This window comes from Globicephala melas, chromosome 6, assembly GCF_963455315.2.
Source record: "Globicephala melas chromosome 6, mGloMel1.2, whole genome shotgun sequence".
Lineage (NCBI taxonomy): Eukaryota > Metazoa > Chordata > Mammalia > Artiodactyla > Delphinidae > Globicephala > Globicephala melas.
In genome coordinates this window covers 80,499,550-80,519,048 of record NC_083319.1, presented here as the reverse complement: position 1 = coordinate 80,519,048, position 19,499 = coordinate 80,499,550, and the positions used below count along the sequence as shown (strand labels likewise).

The window sequence follows — 19,499 nt, the reverse complement described above, 5'->3', positions numbered from 1 at the left end:
AAATACCTGGATTAGAAAGAGAGATTGTTTGGGCAAATGTGAGTTTTCAGAAGTATAATCTGAGGAGGAAAGAAAAAGTACCCACACAAATTTGATCATAATATTTAGAAAAACCTCTGATATTGTAACTAGAATTATGTACTATTTTGTTTAAGTAGCCATTGCTGCCAAAAATTTACATTCATATTTTTAAAGACAACTTTATGCCTACTAATTACCTAAGGAACCACAAGGCAGAGGCTTGCCGCACACTTTTCCACATGAAGGGACAGGATCCATGCATGTTTTCCGACTGCTACTTCCAAGTTCTAGCAATTGGCTGAGAGGGGTTTGCCCACAAGGGCAACAGCGCACCAGCTGGGGAAGCCGTGGGCATGGCTGGCAGGGCTGAGGGTGGCACACCTGTGAACACATGTGGTTCCCACATTTCAAGTCCCTGTTAAGAAAAACAACAGACTATTACATAATTGTTGCATAAAATACAGCTTTATTCTAACTGAGGAAAACATCAAACCTTACTTGCCACATATCTTTAAACAGCCGAAGTCCCCAAATCCATCAGACTTTCCTACGTCTGTTCCACATAACACGTCTCGGGAGGTGCTGCCACAGTAGCATACTTGAGAACAGAATTTCAGAAACAAAAGATTAGTAATCTGTACAGGTGTTTAAAATATTCTAAACAATCTATAAGAAAACACAAAATGCTATTCACTTGTGTTGATTAGACCTGATGCAGAAATAAATGTGGCTTATACAGCAGCTCTAAGCCCCACTTAAGAGCTTCACCACAGAAAAAGAATTAAAAAGGCCTTGGTAGACTCTGTCCATATCTCATGGTGCCCCTGCAGCACACCTCAACATGAGCATTAAAGTGAAGCAATCCTTTAAAGTAAAAGACTACTCTCTGGTCCATAATGCCATGGTTGAAAACCATGGATTGTGAGGCTTTCTGGAGTACTGCGGAGATGTTGCAAGAGATGGAAGCTAAACTGGTGGTAGTTATGGAGGAGTTGATAACTGGATTCCATCCTCACTTCAACCAAGCAGCAGATATTTAATACTTCATATCTTGGGGTTCACATAAAATACCTGGAAAAAGTCTCTGATGCTAAAAAGAAATTTAAAAATAGGCACAATATAAAATCCTTATTAATTTGTATTCTACTACTGTTAAATTTGAAGTAGTCATGTTTGAGTACTGACAATGAGTAAAAAGTGTTTCAAATAACTTGAGACTTTTATTTACTGCATAGAGAACCCAGTCTAATATCTATAGATTTTTCTATGGGTTGAAGAAATAATGGGTTACTTTATTTCTTGAGATCAGCAATAAGCATGTGTTATATTTAAGGAGTTAGTTTCTAAAGCAAACTAAAAAAAAAAAGTTTCTGACTAATATGTAACAAAGTCTGGTAAGGACTAATTTTCATCAACTTAGATAATTTTTCTGATAAGGGCCACTTTACATTTTCAGTTTATAATGAAAACTTTTTGTCAATAAAGACATTAACCAAGACTCTTGATTTTTAAAATATACATTTACTCTTCCAGTAAATACATGTGCAGTTCCATCCCCTGTTCTAAAACTCATTATCAATAAAGACTTATTAGAAGAATTAATACAGGTGCAGGAAATACAATTAATATTGGTGGAATCAACAAACTGGTAAACAAACACTAGCAACTGAGAGCTTCTGCAAGCAGGCTTTTCTTTGCTAAGTTTCTGCTCAAATAGAGCAGAGGCTTTTTTTCAGAGACATAGGACAGCTGTGAACCAAAGAATCAAGGGTCAGAAAACTATGACAATAAATTTTTTTCAAGTACACATGGAACATTCTCTAGGATTGACCACATACTAAGGCACAAAACAAACCTCAACAAATTTAAGAGTATAGAAACTATTTCAAGCATCTTCTCTGACCACAATGGCATGAAACTAGAAATCAACCAAGGGAAAAGAAATGAGAAAAAAACGATTACATGAAGACTAAACAACATGCTACTAAAAAACCAATGGGTCAATGAGGAAATCAAAAAGCAAACTAAAGAATACCTCGAGGCAAAAAGTCTGCAAGTAACAAATGCTGGAGAGGGTGTGGAGAAAAGGGAACTCTCTTATACTGTTGGTGGGAATGTAAATTGGTACAGCCACTATGGAAAACAGTATGGAGGTTCCTCAGAAACCTAAAAATAGAATTACCATATGATCCAGCAATCCCATTCCTGGGCATATATCTGGACAAAACTATAAGTCAAAAAGATACATGCACCCCTATGTTCACAGTAGCACTATTCACAATAGCCAAGACATGGAAACAACCTAAATGTCCATCCACAGATGAATGGATAAAGATGTGGCACATATATACAATGGAATACTACTCAGCCATAAAAAAGAACAAAATAATGTCATTTGCAGCAACGTGGATGCACCTAGAGATTATCATACTAAGTAAAATCAGAAACAGAAAGACAAATACCATATGATACCACTTATATGTAGAATCTAAAATGTGACACAGGGCTTCCCTGGTGGTGCAGTGGTTAAGAATCCACCTGCCAATGCAGGAGAAACGGGTTCAAGCCCTTGTCCGGGAAGATCCCATATGCCGCGGAGCAACCAAGCCTGTGTGCCACAACTACTGAGCCTGCGCTCTGGAGCCTGCGAGCCACAACTCCTGAAGCCCGCATGCCTAGAGTCCGAGCACCGCAACGAAGAGTAGCCCCCGCTCGCCGCAACTGGAGAAAGCCCGCATGTAGCAATGAAGACCCAATGTCGCCAAAAATAAAATAAAATTAAATTAAAATAAATAAAATATGACACAAATGAACTTATCTATAAAACAGAAACAGACTCACAGACATAGAGAACAGACTTGTGGTTGCCAAGAAAGGGGGGGTGGGGGAGGGATGGACTGGCAGTTTAGGGTTAGTAGATGTAAACTGTTACATATAGAATGGATGGACAACAGGTCCTACTATATAGCACAGGGAACTATATTCAATGTCCTGGGATAAACCATAATGGAAAATATAAAAAAGAATGTATATATATGTAAAACTGAGTTACTTTGCTATACAGCAGAAATTAACGCAACATTGTAAATCAACTATACTTTAATACAAAAAAATTAAGCATGTAGATCTCAAAAAAAAAGAAAGAAAGAAAGAAAAGAAAAGAAAATTGTGACAATAAAAACAAAAGTAGAGCCCCTGATCAATCAGGAAATAATCTGAGTACAACACTAAAAACTCTACTATGCTTAGGCACAAGAGACAGAAATATGAGCTGATGACAGAAGAGTTGGGTGGAGTCACTGCTGGTTAAAGAGTATTAAGAAACCAAAGACAGTCTGCAGAAAGGTCTCTGTTGCCAGCCTGAACCTGTTCAGCATTTTTACCAACATGTGAATGAAGACCCAGAAGGAATGCTTATTAAATCTCCAGATAAGGCTGAAAGCGATCTTAGGAGAATTACAATTCAAGAAGATAAATAAACTGCACGGATGGCCAAAATGCTTTGCTAGATATTTAATATAGACAAACAAAAAGTCTTCAACTGGGTTTGAAAAATCAGCTACGTACACAAAAACAAAAAGGAAGAGACTGGGATCCATACAAATCTGACAAAAAAGTGTGATTCAGCCCAATATGTATCAAAAGCTAAAAATGGTCCAAATCAAAGGGACTCTCCCACACTACAATCTACACTGCTAAAACCAAACTGCCAATATATACTTAACTCCTGCCTTATCTCAAAATGGATTTGAGGCAGCATATAAGGATACATGAGATATATCTAGAGAATGTAAATTAAAAGATGTGAAAAGAAAAAGAAAAACAATGGTAAGGATAGAGAATGAATCACAGCTAAAAAGTACACACTATAAAGACGAACATTAGGTCAGTTATACCAGCTTCCTAAGATACAGTCTTTGAGGAAAAACAACTATTCTTGGAACCAAGACCAGACAAGACTTTCTTCCAAGAGGACCCATAAACAGAATACTGAATAGTATATGGCACAATTCCCTATATAAAATCCTTATAGTGCACAGCACAAAACACTTCATAGGGGTATTTTTTTCTTTTCTTTTCTTTTTTTTTGCGGTATGCAGGCCTTTCACTGCTGTGGCCTCTCCCGTTGCGGAGAACAGGCTCCGGACGCGCAGGCTCAGCGGCCATGGCTCACGGGCCCAGCCGCTCCGCGGCATATGGGATCCTCCCAGACTGGGGCACGAACCCGCGTCCCCTTCATCGGCAGGCGGACTCTCAACCACTGCGCCACTAGGGAAGCCCATAGGGGTATTTCTTATTGTAAGTGCAAGCACTGATCAACAGCATCACACCAAAGTAAAATCTAGTAAAATAAAACTATATAACCAATACATAGTAGCTCAGGATCCCTGAAGATTAGAGGCAGTCACACAAACAGAGGAACTACACAATATGTGGTCCTTTGAGACTCACTTCTTTCACTTAGTATAATGTTTTTGGAGGTTCATTCACTTCATAGCATGTATCAATACTTCATTCCTTTTCATGGCTGAATAATATTCCTTTTTATGGACATATCACATTTATTCCATTCATCAGTTGATAGGAATTTGTATTGTTGACACATTTTGACTATTATGAAAAATGCTGCTATGAACATATATTTACAAGTTCTGTATGGACATATATTTTCATTTCTCTTGGGTATATGCCAAGGAGTTGAATTGCTGGATCATATGGTAATTCTATATTTAACCTTTAAAGGAACTACTGGACAGTTTTCTTTTCCTTTTTCTTTTTTGGCCACACCACGTGGCTTGTGGTATCTCAATTCTCCGACCAGGGACTGAACCTGAGCCATGGCCGTGAAAGTCCAGAATCCTAACCATTAGGCCACCAGGGAACTCCCCTGGACTGTTTTCTAAAGTGGTTATACTACTCTACCCTTATTGTGGTTTTAATTTACATTTTCCTAGTGTTTAAAGGTGTTAAGCACCTTTCATGTGTTTACTGGCCATTAACATATTTCTTTTGTGAAGTACCTGTTCAAGTCTTTTGCTCACTGTGTGAGTTGTTCGTCTTTTTTTGTTGATTTGTAGGAGTACTTTATCTTTTTCTTTTTTTCTTTGGTAGGAGTACTTTAAATATTCTGGATACAATCTCTGATTTATCAATTCATTTTCTTAATGTGATAAAGTTCAATTTATCAATTATTTTCTTTTACGGTTAGTACTTTTGCTGCTGCTCTATGAAATCTTTGCCTGATCCCAAAGTCATGAAAATATTCTCTTATAGTTTTATCTGGAAACTATGTTTCTGGGTTTTACATTTAAGCCCATGACCCATATAGTATTAATTTCTGTGTAAAGAGTGAGACAGGGGTTGGGGGTCACTTTTTTCCCATATATACATCCAGCTGTTCTAGGACCACTTGTAAAATGACTCCTTTTTCCACTGAATTAACTTAGTATCTTGGTTGAAAATCAACTGACTGTATATATTGAGGTCTATTTCTGGACTCTATTGTCTTCCATTGATCTACTAGTCTACCTTTACACCAATAACCACAATGTCACAATTACTGTAACTTTGTAAGTCTTAAAATCAGGTCTTTCAACTGTTCCTTTTCAAGATCACTTTGGCCTTTCTGGGTCTTTTTCAAGTAATTACTGCAAAAAAATTTCACAAGCAGTTACTTTTAAACAGCATTAAAAAAATCTACCATCCAAATTCTATAGGACAATGACCTATACTGGTAGTATGTAACCAAAATAATGAAAACCACCTAGGGAGTTCCCTGGAGGTCCAGTGGTTAGACTCTGCACTTCCACTGCAGGGGGCGTGGATTCGATCCCTGGTAGGGGAACTATGATCCTGCATGCTGCAAGGTGTGGCAGAAAAACCCCCCCAAAACAAAAAAACGTCTAATCATTCATGTATCTCCAGTTCTCTCTACCCAAGGTACCAGACCTAATAGAGTCTTTGTGACTACAGGCTTGAAACAAATCCATGTCATCAAGACAACCATAAATAAGGTTCCAGAAAAGTACCCAAGTACTGCTGGCTGGTGTGCTCACCACTTACCTTGGTTCAATATGATCCGACAAGGCTTGCATGGACCCCCATGGCACAGCTCAGCACAGTGGTGCTGACCACAATTCAAAACATTCTCACAAGGGTTAGAACAGTGGACTGAGATGGCCTGACCACAGCGAACTGTGTGCCTGTAAAAATAGATGTAAAGACAGCATTAGTCTAATGTTGGATATTGAGGTCCTATTTGACAGCTAAACTGACCTTCCCCCAAAACCTACTAAACCTTTTCTCTTTGCCCAGTTTCCCCTACTTTTTCTGTTTCCCTCTTCCAATCATTTCCTCAATTCCTCTTCCCTTCTCCACTCTTTCTTCTTTTTCCTCCTTTGCTTTCCTTATTTCCTATTCTGCCTTTTTTCTCTCCCCTATTTTCTGGCCAGTGAGGAACTGAGGGCCTAAGTATTTGTTACAATGTGATTTCTTCTCTGAGTTGAAACAGCATGCAGGAGGAGAAAGAGCCTGGAGCTCCCATAGTATCTTACAGAGGTGGGTAGGGAGGTTGGGAAGTGTAGTCGTAATGAACATTCTTGGAATGAAAGCACAGTGGCATTCTCCTGGGACCTGGCACTCTGGCATTTTAGGCCGTTATGATACTTAGGAACATACTGTATGTACTTTGATTCAGGATGGGGACATCATTCTGGCTTTTTTCTAATAAACATCCTGATTTTGCCAACTTATTCACTAGAGAAGGATATGAGGCTGCTGCTCTTAGACAATCATCTTCAGGTTTCTTTCCAGGGTAATGGTTTAGACCTTGGAGTCTACTCTCCCACAGAAAGTTTTATTCTATCCCCCTACTCCCACTTCAACTACATATTTTAAGAAGTCACTGTTACATACATAGATGATCAGTTTCCAGTGCTCAGCGTCAAGGCTAACATCAACCCCTTGAGGAAGACACTATTATTTCTACCATACGATAAGAAAAATGAGGCTCACCAAGAAGAAGCAACTTGCCCAGGTCAACAACTAGTTAGTGGCAGAGCCCAAATCTGACCTGGGCTTTCTAACCCACAGCCCCTTGCATGTGACTCTGTAAGGCCACACTGCTACCCTTGTAAGTTCAGTAAACATTTAAAAAATGCTTATCACTGAAAACCTGCACTATCCCATCTCGTCTTGTGGTTCAGAAATCATTTTGTGGTCTTAACTGGGCCTCTGCAGCTATCAGTGATCCTTGCACTGATAAAACAGGAGAACTTGCATTATAATGAAAAGAGAGCGGGCTCTGGGGCTACTTATTCTTTCATTCAACAATATTCACTGAAAACCTACACACCAGATACTATGCTAGGCACAGATAAGTGACCCTTGCCTCCTGGACCTTAGCAGGCCTGGGTTCAATTCCTGGTTCTTTCACCCACTAGAGAGGTTAAGAAAAAAGTCCCTGTCACCTTGGCCTTGCATCTGAAATGGGTAATCTCACTATTTTATAACTTCTTAATCACCTATAAGATTGCAGGATTAAGGCAGCACAGGAAATTACTATTTACAGAAAAGTACTATTTACACCTACCATTTATTAATGGCAGTAAATAAATACAATTTGCACCTACCTACTAATCTTTCATTTTAGAAATTCATACATAAACCATTAATGTGGAAACTGAAGTCTTCTTCGGAGTACAATTCTAACTTTACCTGGTCCGTCCACATTCACATGTTTTAGTCATAAATGCAGGGCAGGGTGGGCAAGGTCCAGGATGGCAGAGACTGAAAAAGAAAGGCTGTGATGAAAGGCCATGTATCCAAACTTAAACAAAGCTGCCCCAGCTGGGCCCTACTATGAATATGGCAGCAAATAAACTTCCTATGAAATGTTTTAGTATTTGTCTAAAGTTGATCAAACTATTTAAACAAAGATACCAACAATGTTTTTTTTTTTTTTCCAACAATGTTTTTATATAGAAAGAATCGATAGCAGTATCATCTTAGAATATTTAACGAGAAAAGTAAAGCCCAAGTCAAAATACTGGTTTTATTTGGGTCTGATAGTCAAAGATAACATTTCTAAATATGGTCTCGGCCCACTTAGTACAGTGAGTAGGGATAAAAAGATCCTGCCACTCAGGATGGCCAATGGGGTCCTTTAGAAGTTCAGAACCTGAGCAAAGTAACAGAGCTTAAATCTGCTAGATCCATGAGAAGTACAGACATTTTCTCATCAGCTGGTAAAGTGATAACCAGGTGATAGGCTAACAACGGGAACACTGAAAAGAAGGTTGCTTGGGGTGAGGGGAGGCATGCTGGTAAGTAACAAAGGGGAAAGGGACTCATGGAAAAAAACCGTGCCTAATTTTTGCTATAGGTCAGAATTAGGCCTCTGAATAGTATGCTTTTTATAGGAGCTATGCTATAAAGAGACCAAAGAAAAAATGAACAAAATGGAAATAAATTCCAATTCAAATAAATACTGCCCTCTTCGAAGCAGACACCCCTGGTAAATTACGCACCTGTACAGAAATATCACTACTTAAAACATTTTGGGAACTTTGCGGGTGGGCAGGGGGGACACCTATGTGATGGCAAATCACAATCCTTTGGGAATTAAAAGCCAATCAGAGGGGACTTCCCTGGTGGCACAGTGATTAAGAACCCGCCTGCAAATACAGGGGACACGGGTTCGAGCCCTGGTCCAGGAAGATTTCACATGTTGCGGAGCAACTAAGCCCGTGCGCCACAACTGAGCCTGCACTCTAGAGCTGGCGAGCCTCAACTACTGAGCCCATGTGCCACAACTACTGAAGCCTGCACGCCTAGAGCCTGTGCTCTGCAACAAAGACAAGCCACAGCAATGAGAAGCCCGCGCACCGCAACGAAGAATAGCAACTGCTGTCCGCAACTAGAGAAAGCCCGCACGCAGCAATGAAGACCCAACGCAGCCAAAACTAAGTAATAAAATAAAATAAATTAATTAAGAAAATAGCCAATCAGAGCCAAGTGTAATTAATCAAGTGGGTAACAGAATTTGCTATAAAAATCAGCTGTGCCTATAAAGTGGTCTGGTTGGATTTTTTATTTTTATGAGCTTTAAACACTGAAAACAGTCCAGGAACATGTGCCCGGTCTCCTAAGATGATCCATTTTGACAGACAGAACCCACAGGAGACATAAGATTAAGCATGCTTCTTTAAGGATGAGTATCATTATTCAACAGTTATATTTCACATGATATACCTCAACCCTTTCAGGTGAAATTATTTTCATGGCTGGACATTTAAATAACTTTATTTCTTTAAACAAATTTATTTATTTTATTTATTTGTTTTTGGCTGCACTGGGTCTTCATTGCTGCACGCGGGCTTTCTCTAGTTGCCGTGAGCAGGGGCTACTCTTCATTGTGGTGCACGGGCTTCTCATTGAGGTGGCTTCTCTTGTACAGTACGGGCTCTAGGCGCGTTGGCTTCAGTAGTTGTGGCATGTGGGCTCAGTAATTGTGGCTCACAGGCTCTAGAGGGCAGGCTCAGTAGTTGTGGCACATGGACTTAGCTGCTCCACAGCATGTGGGATCTTCCTGGACCAGGGCTCGAACCCATGTCCCCTGCATTGGCAGGTGGATTCTTAAACCACTGCGTCACCAGGGAAGCCCTTAAATAACTTTAGACTGATAGACAAACTGCTGGTCAAGTGTGGATGATTCCAGGTTATTGCAAATATCCCTGAGGCCTGGACTTAACCCCAGGTTCTCATAACCTTCAGAGCAGTGGTTCAGAACACTGCCTACATATTAGAATCACCTGGAAAAAAACTACAATGCTTAGACCCACCCCAGGAGATTCTGATTCAATTGCTCTGAGGCAGAAACTGGGCACTGGTGTTTTAAAGTGCTCCTTAAATGACTGACCACCTGATCTGTATCACAGTGGTGTTCTCTGACAGTCATGACAGGGCCCCATTTCTGCTGAAGGCTTCCTAAAGATAATTCATGTGTAGGATTAATTTCTTGTTACTGAATTTACTAAAATGCCAACTAAGGGAAGGAACAGATGAGTCCCTGAGTTCTGACCTATGGAAGCAGTCAAAGGAAGAGAAAGGGCTGATTGTCCAGCAGATGGCAGACCATGCTGTTTAGCTCAGTCTGAATAGCTCTCCCCACAATGATATTCCCCAGCACGGTCCCTACATCTTGATCACAAGACCTCTGATCCAACCCTTGCTCCATGCAATAGAAGCGAGGTACCAGTGGAAATAAGTATAACACTCTGATGTCTGTCTTCTCTTAGATTTGGGTAATAAAAGCAAGTGTTACCATTTCTTGACCACTTATCATGTGCCAGGCTCTGTACCAAGTCTCTTGAGTGTGTTAATTTAATATTCATAGAACTCTGTAACTATTTTTTATCTATCATTATTATCTTACAGGTCCAGAAACTGAAGCTCAGAGAAGTAATTTGTCCAACAGCACATAACTGTTAAAGAGACAAACCCAGGAATTAAACCTTTGTCTGAAGCCAAAGCCCACAGAAATTTATTTGTAACTGATCAACTGTTTATTATTGTGCATCTCCCTCCTCATCTGTAAAATGGAGTGATAAATATCTATACATCACTGGGCTGTTGTAAGGATTCAACGAGTCAACTTTTGCAGAGTACCTGGCACAAAGCAAGTGCTCAGTAAATGATACCACACTGTCCCTCACCCAGTCCTGTTACGTGCTAACCAGATACGTGTACTGAGAGCCGCAAGCAAAGCGTGTTCACCAGCAATCTCCAGGAGTATAGTGTTCCAACTTACAGGTTACAGGAATGTGGGCAGTCCTGGCCAGGCTGTTTCTTTCTACAGACCTCACCACAACTATGTGGAATTTCATTTCTGCTCCATTCAGGATTCTTTACCTTGCCTAAAACATATCAAATAAGAGAGTCAATGGTATAAACTTCAACTGCATCCTAGACTTCGATGAAATAATACAATATAGCCAGACAGCATGAAACATCAGGATGGTGTTCGTTAGTTCAATAAACACATTGTCCTAAAATAAGAAGGTGAATGTAATGCTACTCATCAAAAGCTTCACTGAGTATGATAAATTCTGGATTGTCTGGAAAAGACAAATCGTCATTTTTACTGATGAAAATGCCACTTTGACTAATGGACACATTTAATTTAAGATTTAAACAAAACCTACAAGATAAGCTTTCTGTAAATGGGTCTTTGAATTGATATGGGAATATCTACTGTAAGGATCAGAAAGAGGGAATAAGGGAAGAGAGCAATGGGGGGAGGGGAGAGGCAGTAAGAAATGGAAAGGACATAAGTCCCCCAGTATAGTAGGAACTCGCCTATTCTAAAGTTAAAATATAGGCATAAAAGGGTTATAATTTTTAACATCTTTATTGGAGTATAACTGCTTTACAATGGTGTGTTACTTTCTGCTTTATAACAAATGAAACAGTTATACATATATATATATCCCCATATCTCCTCCCTCTTGCTTCTCCCTCCCTCCCACCCTCCCTATCCCACCTCTCTAGGTGGTCACAAAGCACAGAGCTGATCTCCCTGTGCTAAGTGGCTGCTTCCCACTAGCTATCTATTTTACGTTTGGTAGTGTATATATGTCCATGCCACTCTCTCACTTTGTCACAGCTTATTCTTCCCCCTCCCCATATCCTCAAGTCCATTCTCTAGTAGGTCTGTGTCTTTATTCCCATCTTGCCCCTAGGTTCTTCATGACCATTTTTTTTCCTCTTAGATTACATATATATGTGTTAGCATACGGTATTTGTTTTTCTCTTTCTGACTTACTTCACTCTGTATGACAGACTCTAGGTCCATCCACCTCACTACAAATAACTCAATTTTGTTTCTTTTGATGGCTGAGTAATATTTCATTGTACATATGTGCCACATCTTCTTTATCCATTCATCTATTGATGGACACTTAGGTTGCTTCTATGTTATGGCTATTGTAAATAGAGCTGCAATGAACATTTTGGTACATGACGCTTTTTGAATTATGGTTTTCTCAGGGTATATGCCCAGTAGTGGGATTGCTGGGTCATATGGTAGTTCTATTTGTAGTTTTTTAAGCAACCTCCATACTGTTCTCCATAGTGGCTGTATCAATTTACATTCCCACCAACAGTGCAAGAGGGTACCCTTTTCTCCACACCCTCTCCAGCATTTTTTGTTTGTAGATTTTTTGATGACGGCCATTCTGACTGGTGTGAGATGATATCTCATTGTAGCTTTGATTTGCATTTCTCTAATGATTAATGATGTTGAGCATTCTTTCATGTGTTTGTTGGCAATCTGTATATCTTCTTTGGAGAAATGTCTATTTAGGTCTTCTGCCCATTTTTGGATTGGGTTGTTTTTTTGATATTGAGCTGCATGAGCGCTTGTAAATTTTGGAGATCAATCCTTTGTCAGTTGCTTCATTTGCAAATATTTTCTCCCATTCTTTTCGTCTTGTTTATGGTTTCCTTTGCTGTGCAAAAGCTTTGAAGTTTCATTAGGTCCCATTTGTTTATTTTTGTTTTTTCCATTTCTCTAGGAGGTGGGTCAAAAAGGATCTTGCTGTGATTTATGTCATAGAGTGTTCTGCCTATGTTTTCCTCTAAGAGTTTGATAGTGTCTGGCCTTACATTTAGGTCTTTAATCCATTTTGAGTTTATTTTTGTGTATGGTGTTAGGGAGTGTTCTAATTTCATTCTTTTACATGTACCTTTCCAGTTTTCCCAGCACCACTTATTGAAGGCTGTCTTTTCTCCACTGTATATTCTTTCCTCTTTTATCAAAGATAAGGTGACCATATGTGCATGGGTTTATCTCTGGGCTTTCTATCCTGTTACATTGATCTATCTTTCTGTTTTTGTGCCAGTACCATACTGTTTTGATTACTCTAGCTTTGTAGTATAGTCTGAAGTCAGGGAGCCTGATTCCTCCAGCTCTGTTTTTCTTTCTCAAAATTGCTTTGGCTATTCAGGGTCTTTTGTGTTTCCATACAAATTGTGAAATTTTTTTGTTCTAGTTCTGTGAAAAATACCAGTGGTAGTTTGATAGGGATTGCATTGAATCTGTAGATTGCTTTGGGTAGTAGAGTCATTTTCACAATGTTGATTCTTCCAATCCAAGAACGTGGTATATCTCTCCATCTATTTGCATCATCTTTAATTTCTTTCATCAGTGTCTTAAAATTTTCTGCATACAGGTCTTTGGTCTCCTTAGGTATGTTTATTCCTAGATATTTTATTCTTTTTGTTGCAATGGTAAATGGGAGTGTTTTCTTAATTTCACTTTTTCATCATTAGTGTATAGGAATGCTAGAGATTTCTGTGCATTAATTTTGTATCCTGCTACTTTACCAAATTCATTGATTAGCTCTAGCAGTTTTCTGGTAGCATCTTTAGGATTCTCTAGGTATAATATCGTGTCATCTGCAAACAGTGACAGCTTTACTTCTTTCTTGATTTGGATTCCTTTTATTTCCTTTTCTTCTCTGATTGCTGTGGCTAAAACTTCCAAAACTATGTTGAATAAGAGTGGCGAGAGTGGGCAACCTTGTCTTGTTCCTGATCTTAGTGAAAATGGTTTCAGTTTTTCACCATTGAGGATGATGTTGGCTGTGGGTTTGTCATATATGGCCTTTCTTATGTTGAGGAAAGTTCCCTCTAGGGTTATAATTTTATAATCAATGTCACTCCACAAATTTTAGTAAGCCTATTCCATGAACTTAGTGCAGGGGCAGGATGAGTAAAACTGAGGCGCGGGACTGCTCCTTGCCCTTGAGCTATTCATCCTCACTTGGGCAATTTACACCCTAAATGAAGCCTGTTCCCAGTCCTTGGTCTCTGCTGTTCTCTCCTGTCTGTCTCTTTCAGAAATCTTATTCATGCTGTGCGGTTCAATACATCTAAAGGCCGATGAGTCCCAAATCTACATTTTCTGCATTGCCCTGAATCCTCAGTTTCAGTCCTACATGTCCAACCGTCTGCTGAACATCTGTGCTTGGGGTTTCACAGTCACTTCAAATTGCCTATGTATCTACAGTCAAAGTTAGCATCTTCCCTCTTAGATTCCACCCTCTCCAGGGTTCCCTATCTGTTAGTGACACCATCACTGTCAGAGTCACACAAACTCAAGAACTAGACGCATCCTCCGTTTTCTTTCTCTATTCTATTTAGTCACCAAATCTTGTCAATTTTCCTACATAGTGTATCTCACAACTCACCTCCCCCTCTACTCCTGCTGTTCCTCTCTACTGGCCAGAACCTCATCTCTAGACTATTAGAATAGCTCCCCTGCCTCTGTGCTTTCTTGCTCCAATACGGTACCCAGGTTTTCTCCTACCATCTCTCAGTGGCCCAACCTCTTTTCCCTGACTCTCAATGATGTTTTTTTCCCTTCATCTGCCAGAGTTCTGCATTAGACTCCTTCTCACCCATTACCCTTTCACCTACTAGAATCTCATCTATTGCTCTCACCTGTGACTATCTTCCCTAATTCCTGATCTTTCTTCAAACATTCCTAACTCCTTGGAGAACATCTTCCACTGGATGTCTTACTCCTCCAACTCAACACTTCAACTCCAACTCCAACTGAACTCATTGTCCCCACCAAACCTGGTTCACTTGCCCTGCCCTTTTCTGTTCTTGGTATCACCATTTCCAAAAGCATGAAACTTTGGAGTCACATTTGGGTTCCTTCCTTTCCCACTGCTGTTAATTCATGTTTACCTTTGAAATCTTATATCCCTTCCTTTCTGTCCCACTCTAAAACCCATTGCAGACTTTTACTATTCTTCATCTGGGTTACTCTAAGTCCCCAAACTGTTTAGGTCCCAGAATACTCTACTCACTGCCACCAGACTAATCTTCATAAAGAATCAGGGAATTCCCTGGCAGTCCAGTGGTTAGGACTCTGCATTTCCATTGGAGGGGGCCCAGGTTTGATCTCTGGTTGGGGAACTAAGATCCCACATGCCTTGGCACGGCCAAAAAAAAAAAAAAAAAAAAAAACACACTAATGCCCTCAGTGGCTTCCCAGCACCTGACAAATGAAGTCCCAATATCTAGGCCTGGCATGAAGAAGTCAGCCCTACCTTTCCAGTCATCTCGAACTCCTCCATCTTCATAGACCCTGGGCTCCATAACTGGATGACTTCCTCTTCTCCCAGCAGATCCTAAGACTTCTTGGTGTTAAACCTAGTTTTCAAGCCTGGTTCAATTCTACCTCCTTCAGGAAAGCTCTTAATCCTCCAGCCAGAAGTCAAACTCACCCCAAAGATCTCCCACAGACTTTGTAGTAGAACAGCAAGTTAATTGTGTCTTAAATTTTAGACTGTAAGCTCTGGGAAGTCAGTAAAGAGTCTCATTCTTCTCTGTTTCTTCATGGTATCTGTTACATTAATAAGTTCACAATAAGTATATTAAACCAATGGTCTCCTTTTTTTACTCAGCTGCGTTGCGTGGCTTGCAGAATGTGGGAGCTTAGTTCCCCAACCAGGGATTGAACCCAGGCCCTTGGCAGTGAAAGCACAGAGTCGTAACCACTGGACTGCCAGGGAATTCCCGACCAATGGTCTCCTTGAAGAGCAGAGTGGGGCAAAGTCCTCAGGTAAAATCAGGCCATTATTTGCCTTCCCACACCATTCCACCTCACTCAGATCATCGTGACCTTCATCCCCACATTCTTCTGCCTTCTTAGGGTCTCATATCCAATTTGTCAGTGAAGGCTTTAACAAGATTTTAAATTTCATTATGATGCTTCATGTTAAAAAATCCTTTAAAAATAAGGTAATTAAGCCTGGGTATTGGTCTTATTTGTCCAATTTTCAATTGATCTCTTGCTTCCAGTTTCATGCTGTCTTTCCAGTAGCACATTCAAGAATATTCATTCCTTCAGCTAATACTAATTCAGTATCTATTAAGGGTCAGATTTTGGCAAAAGAACATACAGGACCAACAGATTCTGGATAAGAGTGGCCAAAGTGGGAGAGGAGATAAGGAAGGGGAAGCTTCCTTTGGAAGCAGACAGTTGGGGTCAGATCTTGAATGACACAGTGGATGAGATTTAAAGAAAAGAAGGGGAAGAACACTGTAGATAGCTGAGTTCACAAAGAGATTGAGTCTAGAAGTGTTGATGGTCAGTGACTGACTCTTGGTGAAAGCTGGCAGTTAAGTAACAGGAAAGGAGAAATATGAGCAAATTAGAAAAATAAGGAGAACAGGTAGAAGAGAAACAGAAAGAGCTAGTCATTTCAAGAAGTGAATGGTCAAAAGTATTAAGGGCTGCTGTGTGGACAAAAAGGTTAAGAATTTATAAATCAGCCCTGGATTTGGTCAGGAAAGGGTCATTGATGATTTCTGAATAAGTCTCAGTGAGGTAATGAGGACAGAGATAAAAATGCAATGGTTCAAGGGGGAGACAAATGGTTAAGAAATAAAATCTGAAAAATCGACAGCCAGATGGTAAAGGTTACCCATTAAAAGACAGGCAGGAAAGAGGAAAAAAAAAAAAAAAAAAAGACACGCAGGAAATAGGTTAGCAACAGATGAGCATGTGGATCATGAAAAGCTTTTTTCCTAACACATGGAAGAACTGACCTATGCAAAACCAGGAAGAAGTAGTCCATAAAGAGGGAGGGCACAAGGATAGTTTGCAATGCTGGTTTACAGAAAATCTCTCTTTATTATAAAGAACAATGACTGATTTCTTGGATTAAAATAAAGTACACTTCACCATTACTCTTTACTCATGTTGCTCAAATCCAGAATTTCAAAGCTGTTACCATTAGAGATGAGAAGAAGCCCATGTCTGTATCCACCTCTGCCATCTGGTCAGCTCTGATCTAAACTAAGATCAAGGAGACCTGGTGGGCATGATGAGAAGGCTCACCTCCAGAACAGTCTGCCAAGAACACAAAGGCCTGTGACTCTAGCTGTGTGACAGACCACATGCATGTGATGTCTTACAAACTCCTGTAGCTCTGAAGTCTTATTAGTGACTTCTAAAACATGCCCAGCACACTGCCTCTCCAGGGCTGGGAACTGAGGTACAATAAGCAAAGTGAAAGAAACTCCAGTGTATGCAAAAAAACTCACCACAGAAACAAGTATAGTTATTAGGAACATGTGCAGAAACATTCTGACATGCAGGGCACCTCCAACCACTCTGGCCATCTGTCAAGAAAAATGAGAGGAAATCAAAATAATTTCCTTACAAAAGCACATGTAATTTAAGAATTTTTAAATCTATGGAAAGCCATAATATTGAAGCAGCAGTAGTAATTTCCATGTTAAGGATATCAGACATTTAAGAAACAAATTCACAATACTGAATTCTTTGCTTAAATATTGCATTTAGGTTTATAATTATAAGGACCTCATATCGTGAATACAGTGGGTATCCATTTCATTCCATTTTTAAAAATTGAGATATAATTAACGTATAACATTGTGTAAGTTTAAGGTACACAACATGTTGATTTGATACATTTATATATTACAATATGATTATTACCACAGTCTTAGTTAACACCTCTATCACTTCATAAAATTAACATTTCATTTTGTGGGACAGTGTTCTATTATTTTTAATATCAAAGTAAGCATCTGAATCTTGGTTTGAAAAAAAAAAGGATACTTGAGTACATGCAGGAAAACTCAAATGTCTTAAATTAGAAGAGCCAAAGTTCAGAAAGCATATTTTTAGTAACATTTGCATTATCCCTAAATACTAGTATACTTTGGGAAAAGCCCACAAAATACTATGGAGAAGATCTGTTAAAGGCAAAGCAACTTCAAAATCCTAAGGGTAAATTAAACATTGTTTTCTATAAATTTTCTAAAGCAAACTATACAAGAAATGTTTTCTAATGAATAAGCTACAAGGATGTATAGTACAACACAGGGAATATAGCTAATATTTTATAATAACTATAAATAGAATATAACCTTTAAAAATGGTGAATCACTATGTTGTACACCCGAAACTGACATAATATTGTACATCAACTATACCCCAATTAAAAAAAAATCGTTCTTTATAGATGCTACTTGGATAAAAGCTACCATTTTCAGTAAAAGTGACTGATTTTGTTGTACCCTAAGTATATTTTAATTTGTTATGCTTAGCTGGTTTAAGATTTATAGCTTAAACCAAATATGTGATCAGGGCAACATATGTGATCAAAATATGTGATCAGGGCAACATACTCTCCCCACAGATAAAACACTTAAGAGGAATTAAGTAGTATTTTTAAAGCTAAGTTTAAAACCTGAACATATCTAATGAGTAAGAATAACTATTCAGAAGAGAGAAATGACTGACCTGCTTGAGACGCTGGAGACCTTGCCCATTTCTTTATGCAGTTCAAATGAAACACATGGTAACAGCTCTGACAACTCCACACTGGGGCTGTGACACGAACCAATTCACAGCACACCATGCACTCATATTTTTCTGTGGTTAGCTGTTCAATTAAAGAACCTGTTTAAAAAACAAAACAGATAAACTGAAACACAGAAAATCATTCCGTAGTCAACCAGGGATCAGCAAGGCATTTGAGAGGAGAATTCAAATGTAGAGATTTTAAGGGATGTCTGATTCTGAGCAAGGTGACTCTTCAGAGTTTGAGACCAGGAAGGGGCAGGAATATGCTGAGGTAGAGGACTTAGGAAGCAGACATTCAGGTAGGGATTCCCACAATTGAGGAAACATTCCCAAGAAACTGCCCAGGATTCTAGCAGAATAGCCAAACGCCCCTTGTAACACACGGCTTAAGCATTCACAGGAGAAACATGCTGTAGCACCTTGTCTTGCCCTCTCAATCTGGAAGGCTCTGCATCTACCACATTCATGGATTCAGGTTAGGGAAGGGCTCGTGAAGCTACAGTGGTCAGGTGCAAGAAACTTAAGCCTAGACACGTTCCAACAACCCATGGTGGTGAGATGGTTCTAGTAGATGCCCTGAAAGTCTTTGGTTGTTCACTCAAGACAGGCTTGATGCCTACCACAAGCCCCATGGTAGGATTACTAGACTGAGGGACACACAGTGTCTGGCTCCAGAAGCTCAGCATCTATGAGAGAGACCAGCGTATAACATCCTAAGAATCCTCCCAGATTTACTCTTCAATACCTTCACCCACTTCCAGACTTTTCCTTCAAATACAATCTCAGCAAAATCTTTCTAAATCCCAAGTGTACCCAGACCTGAGAGTATGTGTGTGTGTATGTTTTTTTTGAGTCCATATTTTTAGCATTTATTTCACAATACTATTTTGTTTGTTATAAGGTCCAAGTAAGTTATAAGAATAAAACAACTAACCTTAAATACACCATGCCAAGTGTTGTGCTAAAGCACTTTACACATATTTAATTCTCTTAACAAGGATATAATAGAGATACCATTTTATAGATGAAGAAACTGAGGCTCAAAGTAGTTAAAGCACTTACC

General features: G+C 39.4%; 1 protein-coding gene across 8 annotated transcripts in view; it reads right to left on the bottom strand.

Moving 5' to 3' along the window:
* NFX1 (nuclear transcription factor, X-box binding 1) overlaps positions 1-19,499 on the bottom strand; it is an 80,161-nt gene that overhangs the window by 40,447 nt on the left and 20,215 nt on the right. For 7 of the 8 annotated variants that reach the window (XR_009564357.2, XM_030832688.3, XM_030832687.2 and 4 more), the window contains 7 exons: positions 18,374-18,532; positions 17,146-17,223; positions 10,832-10,937; positions 7,738-7,809; positions 6,085-6,224; positions 520-619; positions 219-436 (listed from right to left, as the gene is read on the bottom strand). Coding sequence is in view for 7 of the 8 variants with exons in the window: in XM_030832688.3 (XP_030688548.1) it covers positions 219-436; positions 520-619; positions 6,085-6,224; positions 7,738-7,809; positions 10,832-10,937; positions 17,146-17,223; positions 18,374-18,532 (873 nt within the window). In the remaining variant the exon portion in view is untranslated. Of the gene's footprint in view, positions 1-218; positions 437-519; positions 620-6,084; positions 6,225-7,737; positions 7,810-10,831; positions 10,938-17,145; positions 17,224-18,373; positions 18,533-19,499 lie in introns of those variants that run through there. The other variant, XM_030832692.2, reaches the window with a different exon arrangement.